Source organism: Bombina bombina, chromosome 5, assembly GCF_027579735.1.
Source record: "Bombina bombina isolate aBomBom1 chromosome 5, aBomBom1.pri, whole genome shotgun sequence".
NCBI lineage: Eukaryota > Metazoa > Chordata > Amphibia > Anura > Bombinatoridae > Bombina > Bombina bombina.
The window spans coordinates 479,269,942-479,288,301 of record NC_069503.1 but is presented as its reverse complement, the minus strand read 5'-3'; the positions used below and the strand labels follow the sequence as shown (position 1 = coordinate 479,288,301).

At 42.0% G+C, this 18,360-nt stretch overlaps 1 protein-coding gene across 1 annotated transcript in view; it reads left to right on the top strand.

Moving 5' to 3' along the window:
- Positions 1-18,360, top strand: part of LOC128660490 (uncharacterized) — a gene marked incomplete in the record, with an annotated part of 570,712 nt that overhangs the window by 19,034 nt on the left and 533,318 nt on the right. Inside the window, 1 exon segment of the mRNA XM_053714367.1 lies at positions 10,881-11,017. Coding sequence (XP_053570342.1) covers positions 10,881-11,017 — 137 coding nt within the window.

Below are 18,360 nucleotides of genomic sequence, written 5' to 3'. Positions count from 1 at the left end.
GATAAAAAATTTTGGGCATTATATTTCCACATGGCTGTCGTGTTATTTATGAATAAATTCAGTTTACTGAGCTTCCCACTGTTATAATATGAGTGGGAGGGGCCTATTTTGGCGCTTTCTTGCGCAGTAAGAATTCAGTCACAGTCTTCCTATTCCTTCCTCCATGATCCAGGACGTCTCTACAGAGCCCAGGGGTCTCCAAAACTAGTTTTGAGGGAGGTAATCACTCACAGCAGACCTGTGAGACTGTGCTTTTGACTGTGTTAAAACGTTTATATTCTGTTATCCGTTTTCTGGGTATTAAGGGGTTAATCATCCATTTGCTGTTGGGTGCAATCCTTTGCTGACTTATTGCATTTACTGTGAAAATTTGGTTGCTATAACAAATTTGGTTCATTGTAATTTCAACTGTGACAGTTTATTGGTGCTTCTTAAAGGCACAGTAACGTTTTTTATATTGCTTGTAAATTTATTTCAAAAGTATTTTCCAAGCTTGCTAGTTTCATTGCTAGTCTGTTAAACATGTCTGACACAGAGGAAACTCTTTGTGCAATATGTTTAAAGGCCAATGTGGAGCCCAATAGAATTTGTGTACTAATTGCATTGATGCTACTTTAAATAAAAGTGTACATGTAAAGAAAATTTCACCAGACAACGAGGGGGAAGTTATGCTGTCTAACTCTCCTCACGTGTCAGTACCTTCATCTCCCGCTCAGGAGGTGCGTGATATTGTGGCGCCAAGTACATCAGGGCGGCCCATGCAAATCACTTTGCAAGACATGGCTAATGTTATGACTGAAGTATTATCTAAATTGCCAGAAATTAGGGGGTAAACGCGACCACTCTGGGGTGAGAACAGAGTGCGCTTATATATTAGAGCCATGTCTGATACTGCGTCACAATTTGCAGAACATGAGGACGGAGAGCTTCATTCTGTGGGTGACGGATCTGATCCAAGTAAACTGGACTCAGACATTTCAAATTTTAAATTTAAGCTTGAGAACCTCCGTGTATTGCTAGGGGAGGTATTAGCGGCTCTGAATGATTGTAACATGGTTGCAATTCCAGAGAAAATGTGTAGGCTGGATAAATATTTTGCGGTACCAGACGTGTACTGACGTTTTTCCTATTCCTAAAAGGCTTACAGAAATTTATTAACAAGGAGTTGGGATAGACCTGGTGTGCCCTTTTCTCCCCCTCCTATATTTAGAAAATGTTTCCAATAGACGCCACCACACGGGACTTATGGCAGACGGTCCCTAAGGTGGAGGGAGCAGTTTCTACTCTGGCTAAACGCACCACTATCCCGGTGGAGGATAGCTGTGCATTTCAGATCCAATGGATAAAAAGTTAGAGGGTTACCTTAAGAAAATGTTTGTTCAACAAGGTTTTATATTACAACCCCTTGCATGCATTGCGCCTGTCACGGCTGCGGCAGCATTCTGGTTTGAGTCTCTGGAAGAGACCATTAACTCGGTTACATTGGATGAGATTACAGACAAGCTTAGAGTCCTTAAGCTAGCTAATTCATTTATTTCCGATGCCGTAGTACACTTAATTAAACTTACGGCTAAGAATTCAGGATTCGCCATTCAAGCGCGCAGAGCGCTGTGGCTTAAATCTTGGTCAGCCGATGTGACTTCTAAATCTAAATTGCTTAACATACCTTTCAAAGGGCAGACATTATTCGGGGCTCGGTTTGAAAGAAATTATTGCTGGACATTACTGGAGGTAAGGGTCATGCCCTGCCTCAAGACAGAGCCAAACCAAGGGCTAGACAGTCTAATTTTCGTGCCTTTCGTAACTTCAAGGGCAGGAGCAGCATCAACTTCCTCAGCTCCAAAGCAGGAAGGAACTGTTGCTCGCTACAGACAGGGCTGGAAGCCTAACCAGTCCTGGAACAAGGGCAAGCAGGCCAGAAAACCTGCTGCTGCCCCTAAGACAGCATGGAGTGAGGGCCCCCGATCCGGAAACCGAATCTAGTGGGGGGCAGACTTTCTCTCTTCGCCCAGGCTTGGGCAAGAGATGTCCAGGATCCCTGGGCGTTAGAGATCATATCTCAGGGATATCTTCTGGATTTCAAAGCTTCTCCTCCAAAAGGGAGATTTCAACTTTCAAGGCTGTCAGCAAACCAGTTAAAGAGAGAAGCGTTTCTACGCTGTGTACAAGACCTTTTATTAATGGGAGTGATCCATCCAGTTCCGCGGTCGGAACACGGACAAGGGTTTTACTCAAATCTGTTTGTGGTTCCCAAAAAAGAGGGAACCTTCAGACCAATTTTGGATTTAAAGATCCTAAACAAATTCTTTAGAGTTCCATCGTTCAAATGGAAACTATTCGGACAATCTTACCTATGATCCAAAGGGGTCAATACATGACCACAGTGGATTTAAAGGATGCCTACCTTCACATACCGATTCACAAGGATCATTATCGGTACCTAAACAGGCATTACCAATTTGTAGCTCTTCCCTTCGGGTTAGCCACGGCTCCAAGAATCTTTACAAAGGTTCTGGGCTCTCTTCTGGCGGTATTAAGGACCGCGAGGAATCTCGGTAGCTCTGTACCTAGACGACATTCTGATACAAGCGTCAAGTTTCCAGACTGCCAAGTCTCATACAGAGTTGTTCTGGCATTTCTAAGGTCGCATGGGTGGAAGGTGAACGTAGAAAAGAGTTCTCTATTGCCACTCACAAGAGTTCCCTTCTTGGGGACTCTTATAGATTCTGTAGAAATGAAAATTTACCCTGACAGAGGACAGGTTAACAAAACTTCTAATGCTTGCCGTGTCCTTCATTCCATTCAACACCCGTCAGTGGCTCAATGCATGGAGGTAATCGGCTTAATGGTAGCGGCAATGGACATAGTACCTTTTGCACGCCTGCATCTCAGACCACTACAATTGTGCATGCTAAGTCAGTGGAATGGGGATTACTCAGATTTGTCCCCTATGCTGAATCTAGATCAAGAGACCAGAGATTCTCTTCTATGGTGGCTTTCTCGGCCACATCTGTCCAGGGGGATGCCCTTCAGCAGGCCAGACTGGACGATTGTAAAAACAGACGCCAGCCTACTAGGTTGGGGCGCTGTCTGGAATTCCCTGAAGGCTCAGGGATCATGGACTCAGGAGGAGAGTCTCCTTCCAATAAACATTCTGGAATTGAGAGCAGTTCTCAATGCTCTTCTGGCTTGGCCTCAGCTAGCATCTCTGAGGTTCATCAGGTTTCAGTCGGACAACATCACGACTGTGGCTTACATCAATCATCAGGGAGGGACAAGGAGTTCCCTAGCGATAATGGAAGTCTCAAAGATAATTCGCTGGGCAGAGTCTCACTCTTGCCACCTGTCAGCGATCCACATCCCAGGCGTGGAGAACTGGGAGGCGGATTTCCTAAGTCGCCAGACTTTTCATCCGGGGGAATGGGAACTTCACCCGGAGGTATTTGCACAACTGCTTCGGCGTTGGGGCAAACCAGATCTGGATCTCATGGCGTCTCGCCAGAACGCCAAGCTTCCTTGTTACGGATCAAGGTCCAGGGACCCGGGAGCGGTTCTGATAGATGCTCTGACAGCACCTTGGGTCTTCAACATGGCTTATGTTTTCCACTCTTCCCGATACTTCCTCGACTGATTGCCAGGATCAAACAGGAGAGAGCATCTGTGATTCTATAGCGCCTGCGTGGCCACGCAGGACCTGGTATGCAGATCTAGTGGACATGTCGTCCTGTCCACCATGGTCCCTGCCTCTGAGACAGGACCTTCTGGTTCAGGGTCCTTTCAAACATCCAAATCTAATTTCTCTGAGGCTGACTGCATGGAGATTGAACGCTTGATTCTATCAAAGCGTGGATTCTCGGAGTCAGTGATCGATTCCTTAATACAGGCTAGGAACCTGTTACCAGGAAAATTTACCATAAAATATGGCGTAAATACTTACATTGGTGCGAATCCAATAGTTACTCATGGAGTAAGGTTAGGATTCCTAGGATATTGTCTTTTCTACAAGAAGGCTTAGAAAAGGGTTTATCTGCTAGTTCGTTAAAGGACAAGATCTCAGCTCTGTCCATTCTTTTACACAAGCCGTCTGTCAGAAGTTCCAGACGTTCAGTGCTTTTTGTCAGGCTTTGGCCAGGATTAAGCCTGTGTTTAAATCTGTTGCTCCGCCATGGAGTTTAAACTTAGTTCTTAACGTTTTACAGGGTGTTCCGTTTGAACCCCTTCATTCCATTGATATCAAGCTGTTATCTTGGAAAGTTCTGTTTCTAATGGCTATTCCTTCCTCGGCTCGAAGAGTCTCTGAGTTATCAGCCTTACATTGTGATTCTCCTTATCTGATTTTTCATTCAGACAAGGTAGTTCTGCGTACTAAACCTGGGTTCTTACCTAAGGTAGTCACTAAACAAGAATATCAATCAAGAGATTGTTGTTCCTTCATTGTGCCCTAATCCTTCCTCAAAGAAGGAACGACTTCTGCACAATCTGGACGTCGGTCCGTGCCCTGAAATTCTATTTACAGGCAACTAAAGATTTTAGACAAACCTCTTCCCTGTTTGTCGTTTATTCTGGACAGAGGAGAGGTCAAAAGGCTTTCGGCTACCTCTCTCTCCTTCTGGCTTCGTAGCATAATACGTTTAGCCTATGAGACTGCTGGACAGCAGCCTCCTGAAAGAATTACAGCTCATTCTACCAGAGCTGTGGCTTCCACGTGGGCCTTTAAGAATGAGGCCTCTGTTGAACAGATTTGCAAGGCTGCAACTTGGTCTTCACTTTACACCTTTTCAAAATTTTACAAATTTGACACTTTTGCTTCTTCGGAGGCTGTTTTTGGGAGAAAGGTTCTTCAGGCAGTGGTTCCTTCCGTGTAAAGATCCTGCCTGTCCCTCCCGTCATCCGTGTACTTTTAGCTTTGTTTTTGGTATCCCATAAGTAATGGATGCCCCGTGGACTGACTACACTTAACAGGAGAAAACATAATTTATGCTTACCTGATAAATTCCTTTCTCCTGTAGTGTAGTCAGTCCACGGCCCGCCCTGTTTTTGCGGCAGGTCTAAATTTTAAATTAAACTCCAGTCACCACTGCACCCTATAGTTTCTCCTTTCTCGTTTGGTTTCGGGTCCGAATGAATGGGTATGACGTAGAGGGGAGGAGCTATATAGCAGCTCTGCTTGGGTGATCCTCTTGCACTTCCTGTTAGGGAGGAGATATAATCCCATAAGTAATGGATGACCCGTGGACTGACTACACTACAGGAGAAAAGGAATTTATCAGGTAAGCATAAATTATGTTTTCTTCTACAAGATACGAGTCCACGGATTTCATCCTTACCTTGTGGGATATTATCCTCCTGCTAACAGGAAGTGGCAAAGACAACCACAGCAGAGCTGTATATATAGCTCCTCCCTTCCCTCCACCCCTAGTCATTCTCTTTGCCTGTGTTATACTAGGAAGAGGTAAAGTGAGGTGTTGGTTTTTAGTGTCTTCAATCAAGAAGTCTTTTATTTTAAATGGTACCGGTGAGTACTATTTTCCTCAGGGGGATATGAAAGAAGATTTCTGCCTGAGGTTGATGATCTTAGCAGATGTAACTAAGATCCAGGTTGGTTCCCACAGAGCTTCTAAAGGTAATACAAGAGACATCTTCAGTGTGGAGAACGGTTTCATGCTACAAGCAGCATTGAGGTATGTGCAGCCCTTTATTTCTGAGGAGACTTGATATATCAGAACTGGCTGACATGTATTTCCCTGCAAGGGAAGGGGTAAGCAGTAGACCTGTAAAACAAAGGAGTATTACAGAGAAACCTGTGCTTAATTTATTTCAGTTGACATATTGGGCCAAGCATTATAATGGGCTTCACAGCATTATAAAGAGACACTGGGAGATGCAGGAATATGCTTAACGGTTTGACCGTATTGGGAGTGTACTTAGGGGTTTAAGAATTCCACAGACGCGCACTTTACTCTGACTGAGAAGCAGCAGGCATTAGCTTCGGTTGAGCCTAGACAGGGGTTCTGTTAACCGTATCGTCGTCGAGTCATTTTGAAGTACCTGGGGGCAGCTGGTGGCAAGGTGCAGGGGGTATATTTGTCAAATTTAACATATTTGTGGACTATAAATACCTTTTAGAGGTTAATTTCTCTCCTTACTCTTGGGGTGCAATAATTTTTGGAACCATTAATTAGGTGTAGTTAATTTTAAAGAGCAAATTAACGTTCGAAGCAGTTTTGGAAAATTTGTGCACTTTTTTATCTCTTAAAGGCGCAGTACACGTTTTCTCGAAATTTTTTTAAGCAATAAATAGTGTTTTTAACGACTATTGTGGTTATTACTAGTCTGTTCAACATGTCTGACTTTGAGGAATTTCATTGTTCTATGTGTTTAGAAGCCATTGTGGAACCCCCTCTTACATTGTGTACCTCTTGTACCTAAAGGGCCTTACATTGTAAAAAGCATATTTTAGGTCAAGAAAGTGTGCCTAAGGATGATTCTCAATCTGAAGAGAACCAGGATATGCCATCCAATTCTCCCCAAGTGTTACAACGTTTAACGCCCACACAAGCGACGCCAAGTACCTCTAGTACGTCTAATTCTTTTACTCTGCAGGAGATGGCTGCAGTTATGTCAACTACCAATACAGAGGTATTATCTAAATTACCAGTGTTACAGGGTAAACTCAGTAGGTCAGGTATTAATGTGAATACTGAATCCTCTGATGCTTTATTGGCTATTTCCAACATACCCTCACAGTGCTCTGAGTTGGGGGTCAGGGAATTGCTGTCTGAGGGAGAACTTTCAGACTCAGGGAATGTGTTACCTCAGACAGTTTCGGACATCATGTCCTTTAAATTTAAGCTGGAACACCTCCGCCTGTGACCCTATTGTGATGCCACCAGAGAAATTGTGTAAGATGGACAAATATCTAGAGGTACCTACTTACACTGATGTTTTTTCCGGTTCCTAAAAGAATTTCGGAAATTGTAAAAAAGGAATGGGACAGACCAGGCATACCGTTCTCTCCCCCTCCTAATTTTAAGAAAATGTTTCCCATATCAGACACCATTCGGGACTCTTGGCAAACGGTCCCTAAGGTGGAGGGAGCTATATCTACCCTGGCTAAGCGTACAAACTATACCTATTGAGGACAGTTGTGTTTTCAAAGACCCTAGGGATAAAAAGTTAGAGGGTCTTCTAAAGAAATTATTTATTCATCACGGTTTTCTTTTACAACCTACGGCTTGCATTGCTCCAGTTACTACTGCAGCAGCTTTTTGATTTGATGCTCTAGAAGAGTCTCTGAAGGTTGAGACTCCATTAGATGACATTTTGGATAGAATTAAGGCTCTCAAGCTAGCTAATTCTTTTTTTACTGATGCTGCTTTTCAAATTGCTAAATTAGCGGCGAAAAATGCAGGATTTGCAATTTTAGCGCGTAGAGCGTTATCTTGGTCTGCTGATGTATCATCAAAATCTAAGCTTTTAGCTATTCCTTTTAAGGGTAAGACTCTATTCGGGCCTGAATTGAAGGAAATCATTTGTGACATTACTGGAGGTAAAGGCCATGACCTACCTCAGGATAAGTCTGTTAAGATGAGAGGTAGACCAAATAATTTTCGTTCCTTTCGAAATTTTAAAGGAGTACCCTCTGCTTCCTCTTCCTCCACAAAACAGGGAATTTTGCTCAATCCAAGTCAGTCTGGAGACCCAACCAGGCTTGGAATAAAGGTAAACAATCCAAGAAGCCCGCTGCTGCTACAAAGACAGCATGAAGGGTCGGCCCCCGATCCGGGACCGGATCTAGTAGGGGGCAGACTTTCTTTCTTTGCTCAGGCAAGAGATGTTCAGGACCCCTGGGCATTGGAAATCGTGACCCACAGGTATCAACTGGAATTCAAGGATTTTCTCCCAAGAGGGAGGTTTCATCTTTCACTATTATCTGTAGACCAGATAAAAAGAGAGGCGTTCTTACGCTGTGTAAAAGACCTCTATACCATGGGGAGTAATTTGTCCCGTTCCAAAACCAGAACAGGGACAGGGGTTTTATTCAAATCTTTTCGTGGTTCCAAAAAGAGGGATGATAGAAGTATCCAAGATAATCCGATGGGCAGAGGCCCATTGTTTGCTATCTATCAGCGATATACATCCCAGGAGTAGAGAACTGGGAAGCGGATTTTCTAAGTCGTTCGGAGGTGTTTGCCTTATTGATTCGCCAATGGGGCAGACCGGAATTAGACCTGATGGCATCTTGTCAGAATGCCAAGCTTCCACGTTACGGATCCAGGTTGAGGGATCCTCAGGCCGAGCGAATAGATGCCTTGACAGTACCTTGATCGTTCAGCCTAGCTTATGTGTTTCCACCGTTTCCACTCGTGATTGCTCGGAATCAAACAGGAGAGAGCCTCGGTAATCCTGTTGGCGCCTGCGTGGCCACGCAGGACTTGGTATGCGGATCTAGTGGACATGTCCTCTCTGCCACCGTGGAAACTTCCTTTGAGACAGGACCTTCTCATTCAAGGTCCTTTCCAACATCCAAATCTACATTCTCTACATTTCTCTGATTCGGTCATCAATACTTTGATACAGGCTCGTAAGCCTGTCACTAGAAAAATCTATCATAAGATATGGCGTATATATCTTTTTTTTGGTGTGAATCTACTCATGGAGTAAAGTTAGGATTCACAGGATTCAGGCCTTTCTCCAAGAGAGGATTGGAGAAAGGGTTATCAGCAAGTTCCTTAAAGGGACAGATTTCTGCTTTGTCAATTTTGCTTCACAAACGTTTGGCAGATGTGCCAGATGTTCAGCGTCTTTTTGTCAGGCTTTATCCAGAATTAAGCCTGTATTTAGACCAATTACTCCTCCATGGAGTTTGAATTTAGTTCTTAGAGTTCTTCAAGGGGTTCCGTTTGAACCCATGCATTCCATAGATATTAAATTGTTATCTTGGAAAGTTTTGTTTTTGCTGCTATTTATTCTGCTCGAAGAGTTTCTGAGCTTTCAGCGTTACAATGTGACTCGCCCTATCTTATCTTCCATTCTGATAAGGTGGTTTTGCGTACCAAACCTGGATTTCTTCCTAAGGTTGTTTCAAATAAGAATATTAATCAGGAAATTGTTGTTCCTTCCTTGTGTCCTAATCCTTCTTCCAAGAAGGAGCGTCTTTTACATAATCTGGACATGGTTCGTGCCTTGAAGTTTTACTTACAGGCAAACCAGGATTTCCGTCAATCTTCTTCATTATTCATTGTCTATTCTGGAAAGCGTAGGGGTCAGAAAGCAACGGCTACCTCTCTTTCTTTTTGGTTGAGGAGTATCATCAGTCTGGCATATGAGACTGCTGGATAGCAGCCTCCTGAAAGAATTACGGCTCATTCTACTAGGGCTGTGACTTCACATGGGCTTTTAAAAAATGATGAATCTGTTGAACAGATTTGTAAGGCTGCGACTTGGGTCGTCCCTTCATACTTTTTCCAAATTTTATACTTTTGCTTCTTCTGAGACTGTTTTTTGGGAGAAAAGTTCTTCAAGCAGTGGTGCCTTCCGTTTAGGTCTCTGTCTTGTCCCTCCCTTTCATCCGTGTCCTGTAAGCTTTGGTATTGTATCCCCACAAGTAAGGATGAAATCAGTGGACCTCGTCGTATCTTGTAGAAGAAAAGGAAATTTATGCTTACCTGATAAATTGATTTCTTCTACGATATGAGTCCCACGGCCCTCCCTGTCATTTTAAGGCAGATTATATTTTTTACAACTTCAGTCACCTCTGCACCTTTTAGCTTTTCCTTTCACTTCCTAAAACCTTTGGTCGAATGACTGGGGGTGGAGGGAAGGGAGGAGCTATATACACAGCTCTGCTGTGGTGCTCTTTGCCACTTCCTGTTAGCAGGAGGATAATATCCCACAAGTAAGGATGAAATCCGTGGACTTGTATCGTAGAAGAAATCAATTTATCAGGTAAGCATAAATTTCCTTTTTTCCTGTCAGGATTCAGATAGAGCATACAGTTTAAAACCATCTTTAAATTTGCTTTATCCTCTCTGTATCTTTTTGTTAAAGAAGCCGCAATGCACCTTTTGGAATTAGCTGAGTCAATAACAAGAGCCACTCAGCAGCTGGCTCCCAGTTTTTTTTTATTGCTGCACCAGAGCCTACTTCGGTATGCTTTTCAACAAAAGATACCAATGGAATGAAGCAAATTATACAATAGAAGTACATTGGAAAGTTGGTTAAAATTGCATTCGCTGTCTGAATTATGACTGACAAATGTTTGGTTTCATATCCCTTTTAAGGTGCAGTTGAATTGCCTGATAGCTTCAAAATCATAATAAACTGCTTTTACCTTTTTTAAAGTTTTAGTCAAAATATCTTGAACATGTTTAAATAGTGCTCTTGTATGATGTCTTTAAGCTGACAGAGAAGCTAGCTACCTACACCAATAACATAGTTATGGCTGGATTCCTCATAAGCCTAGCTAAGAGGAGTATGAATATTGTAAAAGCCTTTTTATTATAACATTTGCATTTAGAGAGTTAGACATAAGCATACTTCCTAGCATTTCCCAGAAAACTTCTGGGTCAGGGACGTCTAGGCTGTGAGAGGGAGACTTGTGGCAGAGTCTGGACAGTCCTTGGTTTAATTTTGGAAATCAGGACATTTGCTCTGGAGTTAAAGCACCAAATTGTGATGGCCCCGCATTAGGCGGGACAGTTGAGAGCTTTGCATATATAATATTTAGGTCTTTAAACTATTGTTATTTTATCTTTTATATCTTTGAATTACTCATACTATTTTTATTATTATGCATGCAAGCTGGTTATTTGATATGTGTTTTTGAAGACAGGAAGCGGATGCAGTTTTATATTGCTGACTTTTATTTTGTTTTAAAGGTTTGGAATATGTTATAGAACTGAGAAAAACAGGATCTAATTGGATTATCTTGAGATGTGACTTGTGTGATCGAAAAGGGTTTGCGGAATTCATGATCAAGCATATAGTTTCTTACGAGCACATCCGAAATTATCTGGTGAGTGCAGATTTACTGTTTGCTCTTACTCCTGCTTTGGTCATATAGCAAAGCACCACTACCTTTTGAGCTCCTCTACATTTGTAACTTTACAATTCTATTTATATAGTGCTACATAAAATAAAATTGACCATATGATTTTTTTTTTCTTTACGGATAATATTGTGATATGTTTGCTAACCTCTTGCTTACTGTACCCCGAAGATAACGGTATTCTTCTTAGAGCACTAATTCAATTTCTTTCTAATGGCAGTGTATCTCCACAAATTCATTATAACCTATGGAAAATACTTCACCTGGCCACCAGGAGGAGACACACCCCAAACAAAGCATTAAATCTCCCTCCCGCTTCCCCTACCCTCTCAGTAGCGCTTAGTTTCATGGAGGTTGGCAGAGAGAGGTGCTCTGCTGAAGATTCAAGTTTTATTGTCCTTAATGGATTGTTTCCTGCAAGAAAGGGCTGGTGGTGAACTGGTAAATATCATGTAATTCCCTTAGTGTAGAGTCTTGTGTCTGTTAACTTCTGGTGGTCATAGGGAAGTTCCCATGCCTCCTCCAGCTATCCTCCCTCTTGCAGACAAACCGTGTTAGTTAAACTGAATTTCTCTTTGTTAAAGGACCCAGACTGGATGAAGACTTCTGACTGGGTAAGTCCCTTCCTCCCCCTTAATGGCTTGTTGCCTACAATGTGGGGCTGTGGACAATTATATTGACAGGGAAAGGTACAATCTTTATTTTATTGGGAACATTGCTACTGGAAACCTCTAGTGGAGGTGGGCAGTATTATTGTGTATATAATGTTCCCTAGAAGCGGCATTGGGTCTTCTCATTAGATCTTGCATACTGACCTGGTGCACGCTGTTTGGACTGCTATTAAAGCTCCGGTGGAGTCCTATCAGCAGTGAGGAGCGAGCAGGCTCTAAGTGGGGCAGTGTGTTTTACCGCAATGAGGTTACTATGATGTGCATACAGATTATATCGCTCTCCGTTGCAGACACAATTCTGATTACAGTGGGAGTGTCTGATAAGAGCGTGAGCCGCACTTACATAGCATACAATGTTTGGCACCATTTCCCGCCCTACTGTGTGTATAGAATTGCGTGCTGTGTGCAGACTCACATTGAGAATGAATTGGCAGTGTGAAAGGTGGCGTACACAGGAGGGTGGTGAGGCATCCCATATATAAGCATTAACTGGGGGCTATATTAGGGTGTTTTTTTTTGTTTTGTTTTTTCTCTCTGGTTATTTTTATTCATAAAATTCTCATAATTGGGGCTACTGCCTGTTTTAATAGAAGTCTTAATCTCAGACTTTAGTCAGGAGGATGTTTGAGCTACTAATTTGTATTGAGTCAAATAAATGTATGCTTTTGTAGGTTGAGCACAGTGTCGTCCTGCTCAGTTTTATAACTCATGCCTTCCTTCTGTCCTGCAGTCTCATTCTTGTGGGCCTAGTACCCAGATACCTGTGATTTCCCTGCCAGCCCAGGCTAATCCTGTAGATTCTGCGGTCTCGCAGATATCCGTCAGCCCTGACATAACAGTATTGCAACCCCAGTGTATCTCTTAAATTTCCTCACGTGCGGTAGCCTGAAACCCTATCCCTCAAACTTCCCCAGGGGTTACTGTTTTTCCTCATGACTTTGTAGCCCAATTAGAGTCGGGAGTTTCTGCTGCTCTGAGTGCTATGCCACTTGCAAGAAAAAGGAAGAGAAAGATTAAGCATGGCTCCTAGGACCAGCAGCTCTATGGGGGCTGCAGCAGTCAGTCATGTGCAACTTTCTGACAAAGACGATTACTCTGCTAGTTCTAAAGGGGAACTTTCATCCTCTAACTCCTCTGGTGAGCCAGTACAGGACTCTGAGGACATTAATTTTAGATTCCAAATTGAACTACTGAGGTATTTGCTTAAAGAGGTTTTATCCACGTTGGGTGTACCCGTGTCTAAACCAACAGAAGAAAAACCAGGTACACAAATTGGAGTTAAAGACGGCTGAAGTGTTCCCAGTGCCTTCATTGGTGGTGGACATTATATCCAAGGAGTAGGAGAAATCTGGTGTTCCCTTTTCTCCTTCTCCAAGTTTTACTGTTCCTAAAGTGGCCGGTGGCATTTTCACTCTGGCTAAGCGCACTACTATACCTCTAGAGGATCTTTTAAGGATCATATGTATAAGAAATTAGAGGGATACCTGAGAGAAGTTTTTCTTCAAGGTGGCTTGCTTTTTCAGCCTGCTGTAGGTATTAAAGTGGTAGCTGGGGTTGCCACCTTTTGGTGTGACTCCTTATCTAAAACTGATTTGGTGGAATCGCCATTAGAAGATCCCCAAGGCAGAACATTCTGTGGCAATTTATAACATTTGTGCCTGGACTTTTCATTCTATATGTAGGTGTCCCTGTTCCATTCTGTCTCAATGTAAATATTTACTTTGTTCCTTTATCTTCTTCAATTTCTTCCCCCTTCCTGAACTCCATTACGGTGCAGGGTAAAAGCACATTGCAGAAAGTCAGTGCTTAGCAAATTTCTTCTAAGTTTAGGAGCCAACCAAAATACTTAAGGAGCCAGATTATTTTTTGTTCTTTAATAAATGTGTGTATACATCACAGGGGCTGAAACTTTCCCAAATAAGTTTAATATGCACAGTTTTCAGAAAATGGGTTTGTGGACCCTTACCCATGCAATTTTCAGAATACTGTGTATATCCCATTAACTCATTTAGGAATGCTTCAGCCTTTGTCATGCATAACAAAGAAAAAACATTTAAATGGGTGTGTATTATGTATGTATGTATGTATAATCAGAGACTATAAGAAAAGAAATGGAACATCTTAATAAATGTACCATGGAAAAAAGATAGGGAATCAAGCACTCTTTTAGATAATTAACATCAGTATTTATCTAATATGCATCGGCTAAAGCTCAGATCAAATTAGGATACTCTGAACTGTAGAAGCAACGCAATAGTTACTGAAATATTTTCAAGAAGTACCACATTGCAATACACAAAAAGTCACATGACTATATAATATTACCCTGTGAAGGAGCACAATAATGTGAGTAAACATGAAAGTATGGTATACATAATTCATACAGTGTACACCTTACATAGTGCGTCGCTCACACTACACCCCCAGCTGCCCACAGAACTCCTGATAATTGCAGGAGCTGATTCTGGGCAGGTTTAGAATAGGGATCTAAGTATGCGATACACCTTAAGATGTTAAACAAAATCAAGGCTCAACAAGTTGCTGAACTTCCTCTTCCGGGTATGTAACGTGGTCCTATATGTCCAATTGCATATGAAATGGCATTGATGCTTTTATGTTCTACTTTGTTGGTCTCTGGCAATACTGCATAGTGGAGGGTGAATTTGCTGGACCTGATTGTCTAGAGACTGAACTATCCATATTATTGTAATATATATGTATGTGAATGTATATGTATATATATGTATGTGTGTACAGTATGTGTATCACACAGAGAAAGTCCAGCACTCACTTACAAGCTCTCAGCTAAGATTAAAAGCAAGGGGGGCGTGTCCAAGCCGCAGCCATGATAGGATGCATTATTTGCAGCGCCTCAAGATTAGCCAAATATCACTGAGGGCACAATCTATAACTTTTGCTCTCCTTAAAAGCTGCACGAACGCAGTGTTAGTTGGAGGACCTTATCTTTTGTCCTATAAAGTGATTGTATACTTGATTCCAACAGCTGAGGCCTATCTGCAAGAACGTGGCATGCTCCCCCCAGGCCATCTGGGTTAAGTGGCTGTGTGTATGTATGTGTATATGTGTGTATGTGTGTATGTGTATATATATATATATATATATATATATATATCTATATATATATCTATATATATATCTATATATATATATATATATATCTATATATATATATATCTATATATATATATTATATATCTCTATCTCTCTCTCAAGGGAAACACTCAATAAGTACCTACCTACTCATTTGCTGTGGAACTCACTTCTAATCTGAGCAATGACTATGGAAAGCTCAACAAAGGATTTATGGGGGTCTATAGAGAAGCTACTAACTGCCCACTTCACCAAGTTAGAGAGCTGCTTAGATTCAATCATTTCAGAAATGCAGCTATCTGGAGAGAGTATACGTAGTGAATTGTGACACCATAGAAGAAGACCATCTTCTAACAGCGATCACCTTGACTCACATAGCAAGCCCAGTGGAGCGGATGAACAACCAGGTTACCGCACGCAACATGCAAGCTCAAAATTTGATGGACACCCTTCTGCCCAGGGCAACTGGTGCTACTGGTTATGATGGGGGCCGTTCAAAAAGCAGCTCATTACAAGGACACGAAACGTCTGAACAAATGGAATGCCAAGCCGCCTGCAAAGAAAAAAAAGACTCCGGAGATCATATACTCCAGCGCAGTGGAAGCGGTGTCCTCCGCACCTGCTAAGCATTGCTCAACTCGATGCAGATGATGGCGACAGCTATTTGCTTATTGGGAAAGGTTTGCTTTATATATGCACCGTAGAATCTGTGAAAATGGGGGTAGGTTAAGACTAGGGCATGCATGAGAGACCAACCACAACTTTGTTATGAAGATTTTGCTCCTGCCACCCATCGATATAGCACAATCCCTCTTCAGTTTACCATGTTTTTCTCAGACTGTTATATGGATGGACTCACAGTATGGACGTTAAGATTTGAAATAAGTGTATATTTTCAAAAATAGATTAAATTCACAAAGTAAAACATCAAATATAATGTTTTCAATATACTACAGAGTGAATTAAATTTTCAAAAGTGGTGTTGCCAACTAGAAAAGTGTGTACATAATAGCACTCATCACCATCAATACCACTGTGAGAGTAAGCAACAATTTTCTATTCAAGAAACAAAGAATATCAAATATGACAAAAATGAATCCCTTTAAAAGTGAAGGTAAAGTTAGCTTGACTATGATCCACATTCATTTTTTTAAAATTATTTTATTTCAAAGCAAGTAATCTCACTTTTAATTCCCCCCCTTTTTTTTTTTTTATAAGTGTGCGTCACGTTTTTTTAACAGCCAGTTGAAAATCTGGCCGTTAGGCGTCTGTGACCCTAAGTCATCCGCCTACTTGTTGATATGCGCATGCGCTACAGTCTAATTATTCCTCTCATAGTACACGCACGTTCCTGTTTCGCGCATACATACTAGTTTTGCATTACTTGTTATTCTCCTCTTAGGGCAGTCGGTCCCGATCTCACACCATGGAGGGAATGAGGGTGAGCGGGACAAGCAGTCAAAAAAGAGAACGCCATGTTTATTTTGGGTAAATGTAATTAGGCTGCCGCAGGCATTACAAGAGGTAAATGGGATTGCGCTTTAATCATTGTGTTATATAGCTATTTGCCTTCTGAGATGGAACTTTTCCCAGTACACTGTTAATCAAATGCCGATACCGTCATTCTACCTCTAATGCTCATGTGTTTGGATAGTACTCCGCTGTACTGAAGTCTGCAGAGAATTTTAGTTATGTGCACCTCTCAGAGAGATTACTCCCATGGCTGTTAGACGTGCAGCATCTCGCTATGAAGGAGTTTAAATCTCAGATTCGTGCATGCGCAATATAAAATGACTTTGTGCACAAGCTTTAGAGATATGTATAGAGCGGGTGGGACAGCTCTATACGTCACATTATAGAAATAGAGGAAGTAGAGGGTGGGAGGAGTTCGCCCAGTAACGGTAGGAAAAAAGTAAATTTATGCTTACCTGATAAATTAATTTCTTCTATGATACGAGTCCACGGATTCATCCTTTACTTGTGGGATATAATCCTCCTGCTAACAGGAAGTGGCAAAGAGCACAACAGCAGAGCTGTCTATATAGCTCCTCCCTTGACTCCACCCCCAGTCATTCGACCGAAGGTATAGGAAGAAAAAGGAGAAACTAAAAGGTGCAGAGGTGACTGAAGTTTTAAATCAAAAAAATATAATCTGTCTTACAATGACAGGGCGGGCCGTGGACTCGTCGTATCATAGAAGAAATTAATTTATCAGGTAAGCATAAATTTACTTTTCTTCTATAAGATACGACGAGTCCACGGATTCATCCTTTACTTGTGGGATACAATACCAAAGCTATAGGACATGGATGAACGGGAGGGACAAGACAGATGCCTAAACAGAAGGCACCACTGCTTGAAGAACTTTTCTCCCAAAAATAGCCTCCGAAGAAGCAAAAATATCACATTTGTAAAATTTGGAAAAGGTATGAAGCGAAGACCAAGTCGCAGCCTTACAAATCTGTTCAACAGAAGCATAATTTTTAAAAGCCCATGTGGAAGCCACCGCTCTAGTAGAGTGAGCTGTAATTCTTTCAGGAGGCTGCTGTCCAGCAGTCTCGTATGCCAAACGGATGATGCTTTTCAGCCAAAAAGAAAGAGAGGTAGCCGTAGCTTTTTGACCTCTACGTTTTCCAGAATAGACAACAAACAGAAGATGTTTGACGGAAATCTTTGGTCGCTTGCAAGTAAAACTTCAAAGCACGAACCACGTCCAAGTTGTGCAACAGACGCTCCTTCTTAGAGGAAGGATTAGGACACAGGGAAGGAACAACAATTTCCTGATTAATATTCTTATTAGTAACAACCTTAGGAAGGAATCCAGGTTTGGTACGCAACGCCACCTTATCAGAATGAAAAACAAGATAAGGCGAGTCGTATTGCAATGCAGATAGTACAGAAACTCTTCGAGCCGAAGCGATAGCAGCTAAAAATAGAACTTTCCAAGATAGAAGCTTAATATCTATGGAATGCATAGGTTCAAACGGAACCCCTTGAAGAACCTTAAGAACTAAATTCAAACTCCATGGCGGAGCAACAGGTTTAAACACAGGCTTGATTCTAACTAAAGCCTGAAAAAACGACTGAACGTCTGGAACATCTGCCAGACGCTTGTGCAGTAAAATTGATAAAGCAGATATCTGTCCCTTTAGGGAACTAGCTGATAACTCCTCCTTGGTGAAAAGACAAAATCCTAGGAATCCTGATCTTACTCCATGAGTAGCCTTTGGATTCACACCAATAAAGATATTTACGCCATATCTTATGATAAATTTTCCTAGTGACAGGCTTTCGAGCCTGAATCAAGTTATCTATGACCGACTCAGAGAATCCCCGCTTGGATAAAATCAAGCGTTCTCCAGGCAGTCAGTCGCAGAGAAACTAAATTTGGATGCTGGAATGTACCTTGAATGAGAAGGTCCTGTCTCAGCGACAGTGTCCACAGTGGTAGAGATGACATGTCCACCAGGTCTGCAGACCAAGTCCTGCGTGGCCACGCAGGTGCTATCAAAATCACTGAAGCTCTCT